Here is a 20,127-nt window from a genome sequence, read left to right as displayed (position 1 = left end):
GGCCGCGCTCCTCCGCCCCTGCAGCGCCGGCCGACTGGCAGCGGCGCCAGCCGCGCGGCCTCGGCAGCGCCGCCCGCCGGCCCGGGGGCGGGGCCTCGCCGCCGCCCGCCAATCCGCGCGCGCCGCCGGCCCCCAGCGGGCGGCGGGCAACGCCCCCCTCCCCCCCCCCCCCCCAAACCGGGCAACGGCCCCTCAACGGCGACGGTGCGCCAAGGGCAGCGGGCCCGCAACGAGCAACGCCCTCCCCGACGGGCAACGGGCCCCCCCTCAGTGGGCGCCTCCAACGGGCAACGGGCCCCTTCCCCGAGGGGCACCTCTGTCAACCGGGCACCGCCCCATCTGGGTCTTGGCGCTAGGCACCCCCCGAACCGGGAACCTCCTCCTCCTCCACCAGGCAATGGGCGCTGCCCAACGGGGAACCAGCGCCTCCCCCCCAGCCGCTGCCTCTCCAGCCCGGCCCCGAGCCCCCTCACAGCCGGGCACCCTTCACAACCCATCCGTGGACCCCTCACAACCGGGCACCCCTCACAACCTGGCCTCCTGCCCCCTCACAGCCAGGCACCCTCACAACCCATCCGTGGACCCCTCACAACCGGGCACCCCTCACAAGCTGGCCTCTGGCCCCCTCACAGCTGGACACCCTCACAACCCATCTGTGGACCCCTCACAGCTGGACACCCCTCACAGCCCAGCCCTGGGCACCTCACAGCCGGGCACCCTCACAACCCAGCCCTGGGCACCCCACAAACAAGCACCTCAAAACAGGCTCCTCCACAACCAGGCATCCCCTAGCCAGGCCCCAGCACCCCCTGGAGTCCTGGGGCCACCAGGCCACAGCGACACTGTGCCCAGGCCTCCGTGGGGACAGTGAGGGGCCTGGGCAGGAGGCAGCAGTGACGTGCCACCGCGGAAGGGCCTCCTTCATGCACCAAGCACCGATACTGATCAATGTGGGCCTCATTCCTGCCCCAACAGGCGAGCAGCCTGTTTGCCAACATCAGGCATGCAGAAGCCATGACGCAGGTCCCCAAATTCCTGGGGGTGACCTGAAAAAAAGTCTGCATTTAAATAAAAATTGGGGGTTCATTTGCCTGGTTCATTCTTGGGCATTGGGCAGAGTTGCTCAGAAGGGATTATCAACTCCGTTGTTTTAGGGAAGGGAAAGCAGAGAGCCTCACGCTGAGGAAACGGGGCAGAAGGGAAATACAAAACATGACAGAAATTATGCTGGCGTTGGGTGAAGGGAGGATGGCCACAGGCAAGCAAAAGCAGGCTGCAGGTCGGAGGGTTTCTGATTTAACACCAGTCCCATGGTTTTGTTTAGATGCAGGTGGAAATGCTGCAAGTGTGAGTCTCCTGCCAGCGTACGGCAGCACCGTGCTGCAGCAGTTGCCCTGCCTGGAGCAGGCATGTGCTGGACAGAGGGACACTGGGGCCGAGGTGGCAGCGTTTGGCAGGAACTAGCCCTCAGTATCGCCCTTTTGCTGAGGCAGCCTGCCAGAGCAATCATTTCTAGAGAAGTAGCATCTAGGTGATAATCCACTGATATCTTGGGTTTTATAGAGGCTCAGGAGCCAGATACATAAAGCTAGATCTCTGTAGGTGTGAAGTGCCAAAGTCCTTTCCCTTCTGCAAAGCCACATCGAGCTGCACCCACCAGCCACGTGTCTGTTGGTTCTTCTGCACCAGGAAGACAATAATGAGCTGAAAAGGTCTATTCACACGGGACCTGGAGATGCCTCCTATCAAAATTGTAAACACTTTAGAAAAAGCCCTGCCTAGTAGTTCTCATTAACATATTTTCTGTTTTTCTGTTCCCTCATTTGATGTTCCAGGACATTTCCATAGAAACAGGATCTTTGTTCCTTAGCAGTCCAGTTTCCAATAACTACAAACCACATTAGAGCGAGGGCAGCTGCTCTCGGCTCCGCCGCATGCACATAGATCGCGGCCGTCAGCTGTTGGCAGGTCGGCACTGCAGCCTCCAGCGGGCCTCACTGTCCTCGCTTGGAAAGTGAGTTAATTCTGGCTGTACAGACTGCAGCAAGAAGTCTAATCACACCTGGGCTGCAGAGAGTACGGCGATGCTCAGAGGGTGCCTCCTGTGTCGGCATGGAGCATCGCTCCCACTTCATTGGGGCCTTCCTTCGGGGCCGGTCTCATGGTCTAGCAGAAGGAGCGCGGGGGAGCCTGAGCGCGGAGCAGAGCAGGCAGGGCTGTGCAGGCGGGGTCCCATCCGGCAGCACTGTGATTGGTGCGTGACAGCAGAGTGCCACCCGGCTGGCACCGTCATGCAGCGTGGGCAGTAGTCCCCTGGTCGCTCTCTGATCACCGTGACCTGCTCCTCCAGACACGAGCTGCAAGCGAGGTTCTCCCCGGTGGTGCAATCCCTGCCTGCCGGCTGCCATCCTGCTCGTCTGACTCCCGAATGCTGCCCTGCCAGAGGAAGCCTGTTCCCTTCCAGTCCTCCCTGGGGAGGGACAGGTGTCCACTCGTCCGCATTCAGGTGCTGACTGCTGGCACATGGCAGGTGAATGCACTGTGAGGCCACATACTTTGCGAAGTGCAATGCGTTCACCTCCAGCCTGTTACAAATTCCCACCTCCGTGAGCTCCCTGGGTTACCTGCCATGGCTCCGCAGCGCAGTCCACCTGAGTCGGGCCAGCTCTTCCTCCTCTGGCACTGCTCCTGGAGCTGGGCTGCATTTTCCGTGCAGTCAAAGTACCTGCATTTCAGCCAGTGCTGTGTGCTTGCAGCTAGTTGATGGCTCTGACGATAGTGGGAACCACTGGTCCCGATGGCTCCCCTCTGCAGTCCATTCTGGGCATTAATCCAGCAGGATGTGGGTCTGCAAGTGGATGAGAGAAAATCCTGGACTCAGGATAAATTCACCCTCTTCTGTAGTTTGCCTTTTGCACAGGCCCCTGAGAATAGCTATGCAAACTGTTCCAGAGGAAACCTAGTTCCTTTTATGTTATTTGGGGCTTGTTGCTTTTTAATGTTTATTTGCTTGCTAAATACCCTGTTGACAGAGATGATGACAGTCCAAATGTTACTAAACTGTAGCAACAGGGCTGGCTAGCTTAGGGGTACCGTGATGTTGTAAAATGGGATGCAGACAGACCCCAGGTGGATTCTGGAACTGGGATCCAGTCTGGCCGGAGCCAGATGCCACTGAGACTGAGGCCACTAACTCCTGTTAGCAATTGCTGGTTTTTGACTTGACACTCGGGATGCTGTTCTCAGACCCGGGAGTCACCCATGGCCTCCGGGCTAGATGGCCTGGAAGTGGCGCAGGACTTGGCATGGCGCAACACTGATTTTTGCGCCTGGTTTGTCAGTACAACAGCACTTCTGCTCCCCGGAGATGCACTCGCCGCCGAATACCCCAGCGCAGCAAAGCCCCGCTGCCTGCTGTCACAAGATGGCACCATTGCATCTGTTTTACCAAGCAACCTCCTGCACCGAGGGGTCTGTGCTTGGCACCGAGAGGAGAGCAGGGCAAGGTCTGGTCAGATGGGCTCCCCTTCCCCATTCGGGAGCATGGAGCTTGCCGTTGGGATGAGAAGGACCAACACTGCTAAGAAGAAGCAGCCCAGGGTTTGTTAGCTCAAGGCTCTTAGAACTGAGACCAGCCAAATGCTCCACGGGGAAAGAAGCAGGTGTCAAAGCACTGAATTGACTGTACAAAGTACGCTCAATAGTGAAATATTCTCTACTTTAAAGTGGATTTCTCCTGTGCCTGTACCCACACGCACCCCATCTAGCTGGGGACAGAAGAGTATGACAGTATTGCAATGTTCATCCAGAGGAGCTGCATGGCCCGACACAGAGTTTGGCCTCAGGTCAGAGTTTTTTGACTCCCTTATGCAATTATCCCAACACAGCAGGCTTTGAACTGGAACCAGGCTTTAAACCAGTGTGCAATATGCTGATGTCTCAGAAGGAGCTCAGGTTGTGTTCAGAATTAGCTCATACAACTCGTACATAGCTTTGCTGCTATGAGATCCTGGCTGTCAGATTTATTTACGACAGCAGGTCCTACAGTGTTGCACAGGCAATTAAGATAGGCTAATAAATGATCATAATGAAAGCATCAAGGCCTCATAAAACCCCATGTAGGAGCTCCATCAGATACCAACAGTGAATCAAATCACCAAGGGCGGTGACAGCCTATTCACTCCTGTGACCCAGAGCTGTGGGTGAGACACAGTGGAGTCATGTCTCTGCATGTCTGATGCCAAAATTGAAAAGGTGCCAGGTTCCCAAAGGGCCAAGGGATAACGCGGCCGTGTCGTGCTGAGCGCCTTGCACTGCTCTGATCTCTGTAAAGCTTCTCTGATCCGGGGTGGGACTATCTGTACCACCACACACACTTAAACCAAAGGGACCTGCCAACTGTACCCAAGGAGAGGAGCTCCTGGGCTGCTTGACAAGCTTTGAGTTTGGCCTTGGACAGGCAGGCAAATTTCTCCTGCCTGTTTCTCATTTTTGCTATTGTGAAAATGGTATTGGAGACATTGACCTGTCTCTTGATTTGTGTGTGAAGCTGAGTGAAGCAGCAGGCCTTTCCTTTCCCATGTAGAGGAACCCGGCAAAAGCACGGAGCACGTAAGGAGTTGTTCAGGTTAGTGCCTGATTCAGGAAAAAGTCTCTGTCCAAGCTGAGCCAAAACAACTGTTTTAGAATTTTTTCCAGCCAACAAACCCCAACTCCTCCACGGCCCGGCCAGGCTCGGGGGGGGCGATGATCACCTGGTGAGCCGGACACGAATGCGCAGCCTGCGCGGCGCGATGAAGCACTGGCAGAGGGAAGCCCAGAGGGGCAGGAAGATCGTTTTTGTTTCCTGGTGATGGACCGTAGCATTTCGGTACAATCTGCAGTCCTGTCAATCTCCCCGCGTTGCTCCAGGCTAACCAGCACTGGGTGGGCAGCCGTGGCTCGCGCGCTGAAGGAGCCCGGAGAGAACCTGCCTCTTCCCATCGTGCTCTGCAGACGGATTTAAGTCACGGGAGAAACGTTGTGTTTGGGAAAAGGCCCACAGCAGACGGGGTTGTCTGAGCCCACGCTCCCTTCGCAGAGTCTATAACAGAAGTCTCTTACTGCTCTCACTCAGAGAAAGCCACCATGATATTCCGGTTCCCCTAACCCATCTCTTCCGGAGGCTGGCAAGAATCACTGGCCATCGGCTGCTGCCGTTGGTTTCACTGGTCCCTCTGGACCGTTCCTCCCTGCACACCCAGCACCTAAACGGAAACCGGGGCCCATTTGTGCCACGTCCTTGAAGGCCTCCATGCTGCTGTCCTCAAGCGATGGCTATTTCACCATTTGCCTAGCAATATCAGGCACCTTTTGCTGGAATATGGAAATGGTTCGCCAAGGCGATGGCTCATGGAGGGCTCCTGGCACTTCTGCAGGGGATGGCTGGTGCCGGCACATCCGCGGGCCATGTACAAAGCAAGGCGATGCTAGGCCGTTTGGGAGAGACAAACGGTTATTTCTGTACACAGCAGGGCCCTCTCCTGCGCTCCCGCGTCGGTGCTGACTGCGCCCGGCCGCGGGGAGCTGCTCGCGGCAGAGTCACAGCCGCCCTCACTGCCTTGGGACATCCTGCTTCCAGAAAGCTTTTAGCCTGTGACAAAGAGGGGGCGACTAACGTGAAGATTTTATACTACTCTAGGTCTTTAAGGCAGTGAAAGACAAAAATCACATCTGCAGGAGGATGTGCACACACGCACACGCACGCACGCACGCACGCACACTGCTCTCTGCACCTTAGTTCATTACAAGCTCTGTTCGCTCCCCCTTTTCTCTGGCTTCTTTCTCCCTGGGAAGAACAGGGCTATGCAGAGTGACGGAAGCTATTACTATTTTATCACCCTCCTTTGGGGAGAAATTCGCTGAAACAAACACAAGGAAAAGGTCTCTACAAACCCTGTTGGTTCCTTCTCCCTGGAAAATGCTGCTTCTCAACGGATTAAAGACAAGTGGGATGCAATTGGCCCTAGTTTTCTGAAGGCTGGAGAGCTTAAATGAGAGCACGTTGATCTATACTTAATGTGATTGAGTTACATCTCTCAGTATCACGCTAATTAAATTAAACTCCCCATTGCTGCCTCTGCGGCTTAAACAGAATTGCCCAAAGTTGTTTCAAGACTGCAGTTCGCTTCTCTGCATTTCATTGCATGGATGAGCAGGTAGGACAAAAGCAATTTGCTAATAAATAATCGTACGGGTTAGAAACCTCTTCCAGCTAGATGGAAATTAAAGTTTGGGTCTGATTTAAACTAGATTTAAACTCTATATTTTAAATCTAAAGCGGTTTTTGCTTTGAGTAAAGGAAGTAACAGGAAAAACAAAGGTGAACTCCGGAGGGAGAGCACAGAGCCTGTCCGACTGCGGAGCTGCAGGGATCTGGACAACGTGAGGGCTGATGTCTCGGAGGCCGGACGAACTTTTGGAGCATGACCTGGGGTAGATAAGAAGCGGTGGCCTCAGCTGCCGTAGCTATCCGCTCGACGGCCCCTTTCCCTGAGCGGGCCAAAGCGCGACCGCCGAGCCAGGCACCCCGGCTGTGGGAGAGGAGCCGGTTGCGTTATTTCCAACGTGAGGCCACCTGCAATCTCCACAGGCTGCTCTGCGAAATGCTGCTAACGCAGCGTCGGACGATGGACAAAAATATTTGGCTGCAATTGGCAAAATAACAACATTTTACCCAGTAAACACACCCATGTGGCGTGCTGCTGATGAGCATGCACAGCCGCCTGCCATGTGCACGAGGGCGAGCCGCGCTCGCAGCACACGCACAGCTGCTTGCGCCGGGGCTGGAGCACCACGACCAGAACGAACAGGAGCCTGGGGAAAAGCCCTGCGCTCCGGCTGCACAACGCCGGCGCCGAGCCTGGGCAGAGCAACTGCTTGCAACGAGCGCCGCTTCCCGCAGATACCCCCCCTCTTCCCCCCGCCCCGTCTCCTGCAGCCCCGAGAGTTTCTGCGCGCTCAGCTGCGCCAAGGTGCAAACGCAACGCCCGCCTCAGGCCGCGCATCGTGTGTAGTTCAGGAGATCAGTGCAGAAAACAAGACTCTTCCGAAGAGCAAGCAGCTTCGTTTTAGAAAGACGGCGATCTTTAAACAGCCGCTGCATCATGCCCATGAAGCGGCCTTTGCAAGTGCCTGTGCTGCAGCGGCGGCAAGGCCATCCGCCACCGTGGCGAGGCCATCCGCCACCGCGGCAAGGCCATCCGCTGCCGCAGTGCATTTCTGCGTGGCCATGAACAGCTCTGAGCCCGGTTCCTGAGCCTCCCCAAGCGGAACCGAGGAGCTCTGCACACAAGGGTCTCCGCACTTCGGTACACCGAGGCCTTGCATTCGAAATACCTGGCGGAAAGAAGGGCCAGCTGTAGAAAAAGAGCTGTTATTTTTTACAGTTGCTATGGCACCAGCTGTCTTTGTGCTGTCACTTATGCCCTTAAGACAGTCTTCAGCCGGGTGGGATTACATATTGCTTCCCCCAACACGCTCCTCTGACAGATCCAGCCAGCAAAGGGGATTTCTCACCTTCATCGCTAAGCGAGGGAAGACACAAAAGCCTCGGCCGCTGCCGCCCCCTTTCCTAGCTACCCGCAGCAGCCGGGGCAGTTAAGCACAGTCTTTGCTTTAATTTCCGATGGCTGTGCCCACGCCTGTACCGAAAGGACTGCGATTGAAATTCATTGCTTTGCAAAAGCCCAGGAGCGACACAAATCCTGCATAAACCTGTGGGAGATTAACCTGTCCCTCAGCCGTGTGCCGGGCCGTGGCTCAGGAGCGAGCCGTGCCGGCCCAGCCTGGCGGAGCGGAGGCCCTGCCGCGGCAGGGGCAGGACACCCCCGAGCCCGCGCGCTCCGGACCCCGCGCAGGCGCCAGCGTGGGACGAGCCCGACGGCTTCCAGCTGAGCAGCTCAGCCCGGAGAACAAGCTGCTACCTATCACTCCTCGTAAACCCACAAGCAGAAAACTGTTGCATTTTCAAGTGTTAAAAAAGAAAATCATATTCCATAAGTAAAGAGGGAAGGAAACCCTGCAGAAACCTGTGATTTGTGAGGGTCACTAAGCACCAGCAGGGCAGACGGTGACAGTGAGCTAGACAGCTCAGGCCAGCCATGCCTGCAGCCAGCATCCCCCCCCCCCCAATAAATGGCACCGCCTGAAGCCTCGGGCCGGGCAGGAGCTGCGGCAAGCCACGTAGCTCATCCGACCTCAGCGGAGAAACGCTCCTGCTTGTATCCCTTGTCTGCACCTCGTGTAGCATCCTGGATCCGCAGCTGGCCTCACCCCCAGCACCGCTCCGGGTGGGCAACCAGGGCTACCAGGGTCAGATGCGCAAAAATAATGAGATGTATTTTTAACTGGATGCTTCTAACAGATCTTCATGCACGTGCATAAAGGATCAAAGTGTCCAGAGGAGGTTTCCCATGGTTGCTCCCTGGGCAAGTGGTGGCACTGGAGCGCTGCCGGCCCGGAGGCGCCGCGGAGCCGGTCGCAGCAGCGCAGGTGTCCCCGGAGCACCAGGCAACTGGCGTCACGTCGTCACAGCAACCCGCTAACCCTGCCCCTAAGAACCGCGTTTCCCATTAGTTTCTTTTAATTACAGATGAGGGGTGCCTGGAAAAGCTGGCGCTGGAGCGGCCGGAGGGGTGCTGGGAGCGGCAGGCGGTGCGGGTGCGGGGCGAGGGCTCAGTTAGCCCAGGCCACCCTGTCGCGGCCGCTGCAGTGCCGGCAAGGCAGCCCCCGGCGTGCCTGGCCCCGGCGGTCGGAGACCTGCCCAGGCTGCAAGCAGCTGACGACCCCAGGCTCATGTCTGCAACCTGTTGCAGTGCCAGTGACGGTACCCGGCGCAAGGGCTTTCGGTGCATGCCATCGCCTCCCTGGCAGTGCTTGAGCTGCGGAAGTTGTTTCACTTCCAGATGGTTTCCCTGCAGCGACTCAGGTCGCTGCGCTACGTAAAGACCCGGCGCTAACACGGAGAGAGACGGCGCCCTGCAGGATAGCTCAGATCGGGCAGCTCTGCCAGTCCAGCACTGGCTCTTGGAACCGCCCGGGGATGCTGCTGGTGCGCGGGGGCCTGCTGCGAGCGCTGGCTGAGCCGGCAGCCGCGTTCGACTCCTGGTCACTCTCGCCCCGCAGCTTCCCCGGGAAGAACGAGCTGCAGTGGCCTTTGGTGGGTCTGGTATTGTTGTCCGCACAGCTGGAACTGCAAAACACACCCAGGACAAGGAAATCAATACTGACCAGGAGGAAAGAGAGCAGAGCCAAACCGCCATGTCTGGCTTAGCACCACATCTGTGTGCAAATACGGTCACGGTTTTGCTACCCCCAGCACGGGAGCGAGAAACGTGCCCCCCCTGGGTGGGCAGCCAGCCTGGGGCAGGAGCGGCACAACCTGTGCGCTGAGGCCGGTCCCCATCCCGCATTCCAGCCACGCAGGGAAACGCTCCCCCCGCTCCCCCTCCACCTGCCATCAAAGGATGGGTTCCTCTGCCGGCTGCCTCGCCGCGCCGCGGCTTTCCCGACGGAGGGGGGGGGAAGCCCAGGCGGCGGGACCCTCCCCTCCTCGGATCTGTCATCAGCGCGAGAAATCCTGCCCTTCCCCGACCTGCTCAGCCTGCAGGCTGCAGGACCGGCGTGGCGGCGGGATGGCGGAGCAGCCCTCCCCGGCGCCCCCGGGCCCCCCGACCCGCCCCAGGGACAAGTGGAGCAAAAAGATGGATTTCCTCCTGTCCGTAATCGGATTCGCTGTAGATCTGGGCAACGTTTGGCGGTTCCCTTACATCTGCTATCAAAACGGAGGGGGTAAGGACACAGCTAGGATTATTTAAGTCTTCTTTTCGAGAAGAGAAATTTGTTTTTCATCTTTCAGACCTGGCAAACTTGCTGTTTCTCTCCTTTGTTCGTCTCTGTAGCTGCCCCTCTCCGGCGAGGGCGGTTTCAGAGAGCGACCCAACTTCTGCTGACATCTGTCTCTTTTCTGTCTTGTGTCTTTTTCCATTGAAAACCCTCTTCCATTCACTTCTTTCCTGGTGGGATTAGAGATGTCAGCTTGCAGCTATGGGATGGCTAGCACGCGTTGTATGGTTAATAGTTTTGAGATTAAAAAGAGAAAACTAACAAGGTTCAAACTGAATGTAGCGATTAAGCTGTAAATTTGGGGTGGGAGGTTCGTACGCTTTGGGATCTGGAGACTTTGGGGAGCAGCCCTTCCGGGCGCTCGTGCTTTAGGACAACCTGGGCAGGCACAGCCCGGCACCCTGCGCTGCACCCTGCGCCCCTCGGCGAGCTCCCTCCTGGCAGGGGCGAGCGACAGCAAGTCAAGACACATTAGCTCCACTAAGGAAAAACCTGCAGGAAGTGAGAGCTAAATGCACTGTTTTCAATGGACGAGAACACAAAAACCTTTACAGAGAACGACTGAAAAGGAAGGAAAATTTTGTGCTGTTTGCAGAAACGCAGTGGATTTAATTGCCAAAGTCGTAGGCATTCGGGTAACATCCTCTTAGTGACTGAGAAAATTAGAAGAAAATAATTAGTGCCATACCTGAGGCTAAAACGTGGATGCCGGGCGCCCAGGCTGAAGCACCCCGAGTGATCTGTGATTTACTCCTGGGCGCCTGCAAGTGAACTTCAGCCGCTCTTCGCTGGGGTGGTTTAGGCAGTTTTAACCGTGCCGTGCAAACCGGCGTGCAGAAAGCACCCCGTCCAAATAGCATCGCTCGGAAAGGCAAGGAACAGCCCGAAAAGAGAGGGACGAGGAGAGCAGCTCCGGGCAGCACGGGGGCTCTGGGCTCAGCTGGACGCGTCCACGGCAGAGACGTCCTCGAGGGCTGCTGAACGGGAGCGCAGCGCAGCACCACACCGCGCGCCTCCCCCAGCGCCCGTCCCACGGCCTCCCCGGCTGCCTGCGGCATCCCCGGCTGCCCGCAACATCCCCGGCTGCCCACGGCATCCCCAGCTGCTCCACAGCATTCCCAGCTGCCTGCAGCATCCCGGCCCAGACACAGCCCTGCCGTGCAGGAGCAGGGAGTTTCCCTCTCGCAGGGGCTCTGGCAGCTCCCCGCCGTCCTCCGAAGGAAAACCCCACGTGCACGCGGCTGGGATAGACCAGTGCCAGCCCGGTCCTCGAGGAAGGGGCTCGGAGGAGCCGCGGGGGCTGAATTAACTAATCCCAGCAGAGCGCAGAGAGCGGTTCCCGCCTGAACAGCCCCGTGGGTGCCGGCGTAGCCCCGGTGCAGGCGCCATCGTTATGAATAATGCAGACGACAGCATTAATATTTATAGCTCAGGGTGGCAACGCGTGCTCAGGGGGATTTTTGCCGAGCTCTTCCAGACCTGAGCGGTGCTTGGTGTCGCCCCCTACTGCCACTCACCGCTCGTGCTGCCGCTTGTGCCGGTCGGGCCGTGCGATCCCAGCTAACGATCCGCAGCCATCGGAGCAGGGCCGCTCGGCCCGGCGGCGGCTGGGCGCGATGCTCACCGCCGTGCTGTCCCTGCCCCGCAGGAGCCTTCCTCATCCCCTACACGCTGATGGCCGTTTTCGGCGGGGTGCCGCTCTTCTACATGGAGCTGGCACTGGGGCAGTTCCACGGGACCGGCGCCATCCCCATCTGGAAACGCATCTGTCCCATCTTTAAAGGTAGGAGACCGGCGGGACGGGGGGAATGACGTGGCCGCTGCCAGGGGCTGGCGGGGACCTGCCCTCCTCTTCCCCCAGGCGTTGGCTTTGCCATTTGCATCATCGGCCTCTACGTCTCCTTCTACTACAACACCATCATCGCCTGGGCTCTCTACTACTTCTACTCGTCCTTCTCGGGCACCCTGCCCTGGACGAGCTGCGACAACCCCTGGAACACGCCCAGCTGCACCAGCTACTTCGGGGGCAGCAACGTCACCTGGACCAACTCCTCCCGCTCCCCCGCCGAGGAGTTTTACACGTAAGTGCGCGTAAGCAGACGATGCGACTGAGCCGGGGCAAGTCCCCGAGGATGCGCTTGGGTCTGCGTCGAGGAGCGGGACCAGCAGCGCTGGGAGCAGGTACGGCGATGCACCACGGCCTCCCAGGGAGCTTCGCGGTCCCCTTCCGCGATGCTGCAGGAGATGGGCGCGTGCCGCGGTGCCGGGGCCGTGTCCGTGGCGAGCCGGTGCTGAGCCCCGTCCCGGGTGGTGCTGCACCGCCCTGAGTCCCCCTCCCCGGCACGGGGCTCTCGGGCCACAGGAGGAAGGTCCTGGAGATCCAGAAGTCCAGCGGTCTGTACGACGTGGGGGGGATCCGCTGGCAGCTGCTCCTCTGCCTCTTCCTCATCTTCACCGTCGTCTACTTCAGCCTGTGGAAAGGAGTGAAAACCTCGGGGAAGGTAAGGAGCCCCGGCACAGCCCTGCACGGCATGGACCTGAGCACGGGGGCCATGCGACCGGGCACCCAGCGGCTCCTCTCCATCGTTCCGGCCATGCACGGTGTGTGCCTGGCTGCCTCGGCGAGTTAAATAAGGGATATTGCCCCCTTGGCGCCCCTTGCCGGCACCCCTCAAACCCCCCGGGGCCGCGGCGCCCGGCCGTGCCGGCGGCACTGCTGACGCCCGCCTCCGCCGCAGGTGGTGTGGGTGACGGCCACGCTGCCCTACGTCGTCCTCCTTGTCCTCCTGGTCCGCGGGGCCACCCTGCCCGGCGCGTGGAGAGGGGTCGTCTTCTACCTGCGCCCGGACTGGGGCAAGCTCCTGAGCACTGCGGTGAGTGCCGCGCCGCGCGCCCGCCGTGCCCCCGGGGCTGCCCCCGCCGCCGCCGCTTCCCTGTTCCTGCAGAAACGAGACACCCTGGACAAGCTCTTGGAAATGCAAATCCATAACCGAATCACCCATCTCATTTGCCGCCGGGCTTTATTTGTGCCGCGGCCTGACAATACGCTTCCCGTGGGTAATTAGCAGTGCGGCGCTTGGGAATTCTCATTAAAGGGGGCTCCGGGCACCCCCGCGCTTCCTTCTGCCCTCCGCGTGCGTCGGACGAGGACGCCAGCGCCCGGTCCCGCCACTGCACAGCCCCAGGGAGGAGAGCTGCTCCCCTCCTGCCTGCTCCCGGGACGCTTCCGGGGGGAATGGGAGGCGCGGGAGCCCCAGGCAGGAGCGGAGCTTTGGCAGCGCGTGCCGACACGGAGCCCGTCTCCGCATTGCCGAGCCCGTCCCGGCGCCAGCCTGCCTCTTGCTTCCCTGCCAGGTCTGGGTCGACGCTGCCGCGCAGATTTTCTTCTCCTTGGGCCCCGGATTCGGCGTCCTTCTCGCTCTGGCCAGTTACAACCCTTTCCACAACAACTGCTACCGGTGAGCGGCGCGGCCGAGCCGCGGTGGGATGCAGCCGCGGGGTCCCCGGGGCGCCCAGGCTGCGCCGGCGAGAGCCGAGCTCGCGGGAAGGTCTCCGTAGGCGATGGCATTGCGGGACACCTTCCCCCCACCCCCCGTCTGCTTTCCAGGGATGCGCTGGTCACCAGCGCGGTGAACTGCCTCACCAGCTTCCTCTCGGGCTTCGTCATCTTCACCGTGCTGGGCTACATGGCCGAGATGAGGGACGTGGAGGTGGAGGACGTGGCCAAAGACAAAGGTTCGCCTCCCTCCGGCGTCAGCGCCCCGGCTGCTCCCGGTCCCGCGGGGCCGACCCGCCCCGGCTCTGCGAGCGCGTCCCAGCCGGCGCGGCCGCCACCGCAGCTTTGGGACCTCTCCTTCCTGACGCCAACACCGTTCCCACCACTGCCGCCACCTGGGCTCACGCCGGAGCAGCCAGCGGAAAGGCAAAATGAACCCACCTTCCCTCCTAGGGCCGAGCCTCCTTTTTATCACCTACCCGGAAGCGATCGCCACCATGGTGGGATCCACCTTCTTCGCCATCATGTTCTTCCTCATGGTGATAACGCTGGGGCTGGACAGCACGGTAGGCGCCTCTGCAAACCACAGCGGGCACAGCCGGCTGCTCCGGGCTGCATCCCTGCTGGGAACAACGGGGCCCTCAGGACGCGGGGAAAGGCAGCAGCTGGCCTGGCCCCTCCAGCCCGCGCGGGCACGGACGGAGCACAACCTGCTCGTCTCTAACGCGCCTCATCCGGCTGGCCGCTCGCGGAGCCCCTAGGAGGTGACGGCGATCCCGGAGCGAGGGGATGGGACGTGCCCAGCTCAGCTCCAGCGCGGGGAGGCAGCGAGCGCTCAGCCCCGGCTCTCCATCCGCCGCCCGGCGTTGCTCCGGCTCCAGAGCCGCTCAGCGCCGCGCGGGAACGCGGGAGCAACAGCAGCCCTGCGGCTTTCCCCAAAGCGCCCCGGCATTTTACCAGCCTCCCCGCGCTCCGCCGATAAGATTCGCTGCTCTTTTCCCGTCCGCGGGCAAGTGCAGGGGAGCCCCGACACCCCGGGAAGAGGCTGCTCCGGGTGGGGGCCGGGCGAAGCCGGCAGGAGGCAGCGGCTGACCGGGCGCCGGGATGGAGAGGACCGCGGGGCCATGGCAGATCTCCTCGAGAGCAGGACCGGCCCGGCGCCTTCTTGCTCTGCCTCACGCCGGCGCTCCCGTTGCAGTTCGGGGGCTTGGAAGCGGTGATCACGGCCGTGATGGACGAGTACCCGCACGTCCTCGCGCCGCGCAGGGAGCTCTTCGTGCTCGGTCTCATCGCAGTGTGCTTCCTGGGCTCTCTGACCACCCTCACCTACGTGAGTACGGCACCGGCAGGCCGCACACGCTCCGCCTCACCCCTCGCCGGGCGTTTATCCGTTCCTCTAACAACTCTGGGAGCAGGTTTTCCCAGAGACCCGCTAAACGCCCCAACAGGGTCTGTGGGCAGCTCTCCACTGACTCACCCCACGCTCGGGAAGCCCTCGGAGGTGGCCGTGCTCCTTCGCCAGCCAGGTCCGTCCCCGTAGCGGAGCCTGGGGACACGGCCGAGGCGCGAGGGATGCAGGAGACTCCCTCCCCAGTGGCCGCGGGGCTGGGGGAGCTACTCCATGGAGCGGAGCCTTCTCTGTCCCCCCCCGGCCGAGCCTCCCGGCCTCCCGGGGAATCCGAACCTTGGCAAAAAAGCCACGTGTTGGGAGCAAGAGGGGCGCAGCGCGCCGCCGGGGCGAGCTGCCACCTCACCCGTGTCCTTCCAGGGCGGCGCGTACGTGGTGAAGCTCCTGGAGGAGTTCGGCGCCGGCTGCTCCATCCTGGCAGTGGTGCTGCTGGAAGCAATAGCTGTGTCCTGGTTTTATGGTAAGAAACCGTTATTAAGCGCCCACCACACACCTGAAAACCATCCTGCGGGCGCTGGCACAGGCGTTCAGCCTCACGCACGCCAGGGAACGGCAGGGGACGCAGGGGCACAGCGGTGCGGGAGCGCACGCGCGACTCCCGGCACGGCGGGATGAGGGACTCGGGGCAGTGCGTTTCCGAGCGCGCGAATCCCCCCGCAAGCGCAGCGCGCGCGGGGCTCGGCCGCTCCGGGCGGTGACGGCTCTTCCTCCGGCAGGGATCCAGCGGTTCTCGAACGACGTGGAAGCCATGCTGGGCTTTGCCCCGGGGATGTTCTGGAAGGTTTGCTGGGTCGCCATCAGCCCTGCCTTTTTAGCAGTGAGTATCGATATCCCAAGGGACAAGTCAAGCCACCAATTTCCCTTTAAATGACGAGCAAGGGGGTTGCCCAGGGCTGCTGTTTGGGAAACACACATCCCCACTGTTTTCTGCAACACAAAATCGATGGGAAGCTCCTAAATTAACTAGGAGACATGCCAAGCTGCCCACAGCCCGGGACAGGGCATTTCTCAAAGACAGGGAGTTAAAAGTGCGTTTTCCAGCCTCTTTGGCAGCTGCGCTCCGGGCACAGCCAGGAGCTGGCAGCCGGGCGTGCTCACCGTGCACTGGATGCGGCCCGTTTCACCCTCCTCGGGAAAGGGAGCTGCTGACGCCGAGGATGGCGGCGCCCCACGCTCGCCCGGCCCCGAACACCGCTGCAGCCCCGCGCGCCCGGCTGCACCCACCGCCTCCGAGCCGCCAGCCCTGCCCGCGCTTCAAAGGCTGCCACCTGCGAGATGCACAGGGGTCTGATCTCGCCGGATTTGCAGGAGGAGAGGCCTTGTGGGCATTAATTACGGCTCGAAGCGCTTCGCCTAGGTTATTAAGAGAGAAGCATTATAATCAAAGTAGACAGCAAATGGTTTCATCTCGCCGCGGAGACGTGCAGCCTTTGCAGGCCATCGCCTTTGCGGTTTGCCAGATGAGGAACTGCAGGAGCAAACCGGCGCGAGCGGTGCCAGTCTGGAAAACGTCACTGCAAAAGCCACGTTCGCCTTTAGCAGTTAGAAGCGATGGCAGAGGGATGTGAACACTGTTAAGCCGCGGGATGAGCCCATATTTGTAACAGGGCTGGGGAGACGTTGCAGCTGATCTGCTGTCTTTGGGGAGCGAGCGGGGCTGTTCTGCCGGGGACGCGCGAGCCTCCCCAGCGGGCTCTGCTTGTGCAGAGGTTTTGCCGGCTGTACATCCATGCTCCAGCCCTGCACGCGTGCGCGTGTGTGACGGTGTGCGATGTCCCGCTGTCGTCCTTCCCTAATGCAGCCCTCTCCGCTCGCTCACAGTTCATCATCGCCAGCTCTCTGCTGGAGCAGCCGCCTCTCGCGCTCTTCGACTACCAGTACCCGGCGTGGAGCATCTCGGTGGGCTCCCTCGTAGGAGCCTCGTCCTTCGTCTGCATCCCCTTCTACATGGTGTGCAAGCTGGCGGGGACGCCCGGGTCTCTCAAGCAGGTGAGGCGCCGGGGGCCGCGCTGCGGGAGCAGGAATGGGAGCAGGAGCGGGAGCGGGAGCAGGAACTGGAGCGGGAGCTGGCCGGCGGCGGTGGCCCGGTGCAGCGCGAGGCCGGTGCTCAAGGCTCCGGTGCTGCGGGGAGGGAGCCGGGGCTCCTCCCGCTGCACTGTCCTTCCCGCGGCGATTCAATCATTGCTGGGGAGCTGGTTTCAAGAGGGCGCAGAGGAGCCCGGCTCGACGGCCTAATCCTTTTAAGCCGTATTTCAAAAGCTGTTATTTGGGCTGGGCCAGAAGACAGCGGGGCGAGATCGGTGCCGCTCATAGGCAGGCGAGAGGCACAAACCTGTCCCCAGACGTCACCGCTCCTCCGTGCCCCTTCGTGGGACGCCTCCTCCCCGCGGCTCCCCACGCTGACGGGGGGGGGTACAGGCATGCGGCGTCCGCGCCGTGCCACCGACGGCTTGCACGGCCCCCAGCCCCGCTCCGGCTGCGCCAGCCCGGCACGTCCAGGGATGCAGCTGGGGGAAGAGCAGGACGGGAGGCAGCAGCGTCTCCTGCGCACGGCACCCGGCCGCCCGTGCCGGCAGGTAACCCGCTGCCCTTCTTCTCGGCGTCTCCCGTCCCGCAGCGCCTCGCCGTCTGCATTCGGCCCGAGAAAGCGGCACGAGACCCGCAGGTGGAGGCGATGCGCCTGTCGCCTCTGCTTTAGCGCCGCCGCGCAGCGGGGGGACACGGACCCTCCTCGGCGCCCCCGGCCCTGCCCTGACACCGTCTTCGGGCAGGCGGAAGAAACGCCGCCGTCGCTCTCCCCGCGGCACGCCGCTGCCCTCGCTGCCCCCCCCCCTCCAGGCCGTGCAGGCACCGGCATGGCGAGACGCTGCGGCAGCTCCTGCCAGCACATCCCAACGGCACCGCGGCCGCAGCCGGCGCTGCCGGCCTCTTCGTCGCGCGCTAATAGGTCAGATCCAGTTCTCACCGCGGGCGGAAAACCCTCCCGTCGACAGCAACGAGAGCAGGACCCGGCTTTGCACACGTGTCGTCGCAGCCCATCGCCGATCCCCGTCACCCCAACGAGACGAGAGCCGCGGCGGTGCAGAGAGCCGGGACGTGCGGCCGTAAATCACCCCGAACACGAACGGGGAGGGAGGGAGGGACGGCAAGTGCCCCGCGCGCGAGCTGCCGAGGCACGCTGGCGTTACAGGATATCCGGGCGGCCGGAGCGAGGCGCGAAGACACGGACCTGGCAAAAACCGAGCATCCCTCGCTGCCTGCTTCCCGAAGCCACGGCCCGGAGCTTGTAGCCGCTCGGCTGCTGGCTCACGCGGGACCAATTCCTCCCCGCGGATCCGGGGCCGAACGCTGATTCCCAGGCCTCGGGACGGTGGGACACGTGGCGGCGCGCACCCTGCTGTGTCCGACTGCGCCAGCCTGGCTTAGAGACGCTTGCCGCCTTGCTGCGCGAGCCTAGCGAACGCGAGCGCTGCATGCCTTTAGCTGTGACGTGAGTGACGCGGAAAATAAAGCCGATATTGGTCATCACGCGATAAGCCTAGGGAGAGGATCTGGAATTCCTTGCGCCGATTTCCCAAAAGCGACAGGCACCGGGGCGGCTGCACATCGCCGAGCCGCGGGCTGCCCGCGCAACAGCTCATGCCGTGGGACAGAGCGTCGCCAAGGCTCTGGCGGAGCCCCCGCGCTCCAAGGCGAGGCCCGAAGCCGCGGCTGCTCGCCGGCGCGACGGTGCTGGGCACAAGCACCTTGGGCTCCCCGTCGGCGGGAGGAAGAGGAGCCGCGTCCCGCAGAAGCGGGCTGCCCACCACGGCCGACGGCGCGAGCGGCCACCGCGCTCTCGCCGCTCCCGCTCGCAACCGGCCACCCGGCATCCGTCACAGCCCCTAAATCACCTCGCGGCACTTCTCCTCTAACCCACCCGTTTTTCAGCAGTTATCAGGGGTATTAAACGCTCCCCGGCTCCCGTGTTCGTCACAGCACCAGGCTGCCCTTGGGCGCGTGGTTTGCCTGCGTTTCGCTATTCCGTACGCGCGCTCCATCTTCCCCGTCACGCTCTTCCCGCCCGCCCCGCTGAGCGCGTTCTGCTTCATTTCAGCCCGACTCGGGAGAGCAGAACCGCGCGGCACGGCCGAGCGCCGCGGCGCACACAGCCATGCCGCGAGCAGGGCCGAGCGCGGGCCACGCGGCCGCCCCTGCGGGATCCCGAAACTCCTCGCCGCAGCCGGCTCCGGGTCTCCAGCAGCTGGGTGCTGCTGAGACCCCTCAGCGGATGACAGGGACCGGAGTGGGAGAGGGACCCCAGCCAGGGACCTGGCTTCCCACCGGGAAAGGGATCCAGGAGAGGCGAGGGAATAGGGGAGGGAAGAGCAAGGGAAGGGAATAGGGGAAAAGTGAGGGAACAGGGAAGGGAAGAATGATGGAAGGGAATAGGGGAAAAGCAAGGGAATAGGGAAGGGGAGAGCGAGGGAAGGGATCTGGGAGAGGTGAGGGAATAGGGAAGGGAAAAACAAGGAAGGGGGAAAAGGAGCAGTGAGGGAATGGGGAAGGGAAGAACGAGGGAAGGGGGACAGGGAAGCAGGAAGGAAGGATGGAAAGGGGAAAACACGAGGGAAGGGATCAGGGAGAGACGAGGGAAATAGGGAAGGGAGGGAAAGAGGAAAAGGAGTAAGAGAGAGGGGAGGGAAACAGGATGGAAGGAGGGAATGGGAAAGGCGACAAGGGAGGGGAGGGAAACAAGGAAGGAAGGAAAAGGAAGGGGGCTCTGGGAGGGGGGAGGGAGCTGGGGGAGGAAGGGCGAGGAGGGAGGGAAGGCGGAGGGGGAGCAGGGGAGGGAGCGGGGCGGGCCGGCAGGAAGAGGAGGAGGAGGAGGAGGAGGAGGAGGAAGAGGCGGGTCCGGCCGCGCCGCGAGGAGCCGCCCGAGGCGGGACCGGGGCCGGGGCCGGGGCCGAGGCCGATGGCGATGGCGGCGGTGCGGGGCTGGGCGCTGGCGGCGGCCGTGCTGGGCCCCGGCGCGGCGGCGCGGAGCCGGCCCTACGCCGTGCTGCAGAAGCAGAACCTGGGTAAGCAGCGGCCCCCCCGGACGCCTGGGCCCCCCCCCCCCCGGACGCCTGGGCCCCCCTCGGCGTGACCCCCGCGGCGCCCGGTAGTTATCGGCGATTTGCGTCGTGAAGGCGTTTGGATGTATTAAAGGGCTTAAAACAGCCTTGTGTTATTAAAAAAGGGGTTGAAAAGGGGGGGGAGGGAGGGGGCCTTTTTTAGCCCATTCCGCGGTTTGGGGCCCTGTGGAGCGGGGGCCCCGCGGGGCGCAGGACCGGGCGCCGTGGGCCGCTGACCGGGC

The 20,127-nt window shown here is 61.9% G+C and overlaps 1 protein-coding gene across 1 annotated transcript; it reads left to right on the top strand.

Moving 5' to 3' along the window:
- Positions 1-11,316: 11,316 nt before the first annotated feature.
- LOC106484380 (sodium-dependent serotonin transporter-like) lies at positions 11,317-17,559 on the top strand (the record flags this gene model as incomplete). The annotated part of the gene is made up of 12 exons (XM_067307349.1): positions 11,317-11,668; positions 11,747-11,966; positions 12,248-12,386; positions 12,624-12,758; positions 13,240-13,343; positions 13,493-13,620; positions 13,835-13,947; positions 14,580-14,711; positions 15,150-15,249; positions 15,506-15,606; positions 16,611-16,778; positions 17,407-17,559. Coding segments are annotated over 12 exons (1,773 nt in total), but the record flags the coding sequence as incomplete, so codon positions are not given.
- Between the last annotated feature and the right edge of the window lie 2,568 nt (positions 17,560-20,127).

The sequence above is a fragment of the Apteryx mantelli genome, chromosome 17 (genome assembly GCF_036417845.1).
Source record: "Apteryx mantelli isolate bAptMan1 chromosome 17, bAptMan1.hap1, whole genome shotgun sequence".
Taxonomy (NCBI): domain Eukaryota; kingdom Metazoa; phylum Chordata; class Aves; order Apterygiformes; family Apterygidae; genus Apteryx; species Apteryx mantelli.
The sequence above is the reverse complement of the archived record's forward strand: the minus strand, read 5'-3'. Positions and strand labels throughout refer to the sequence as shown.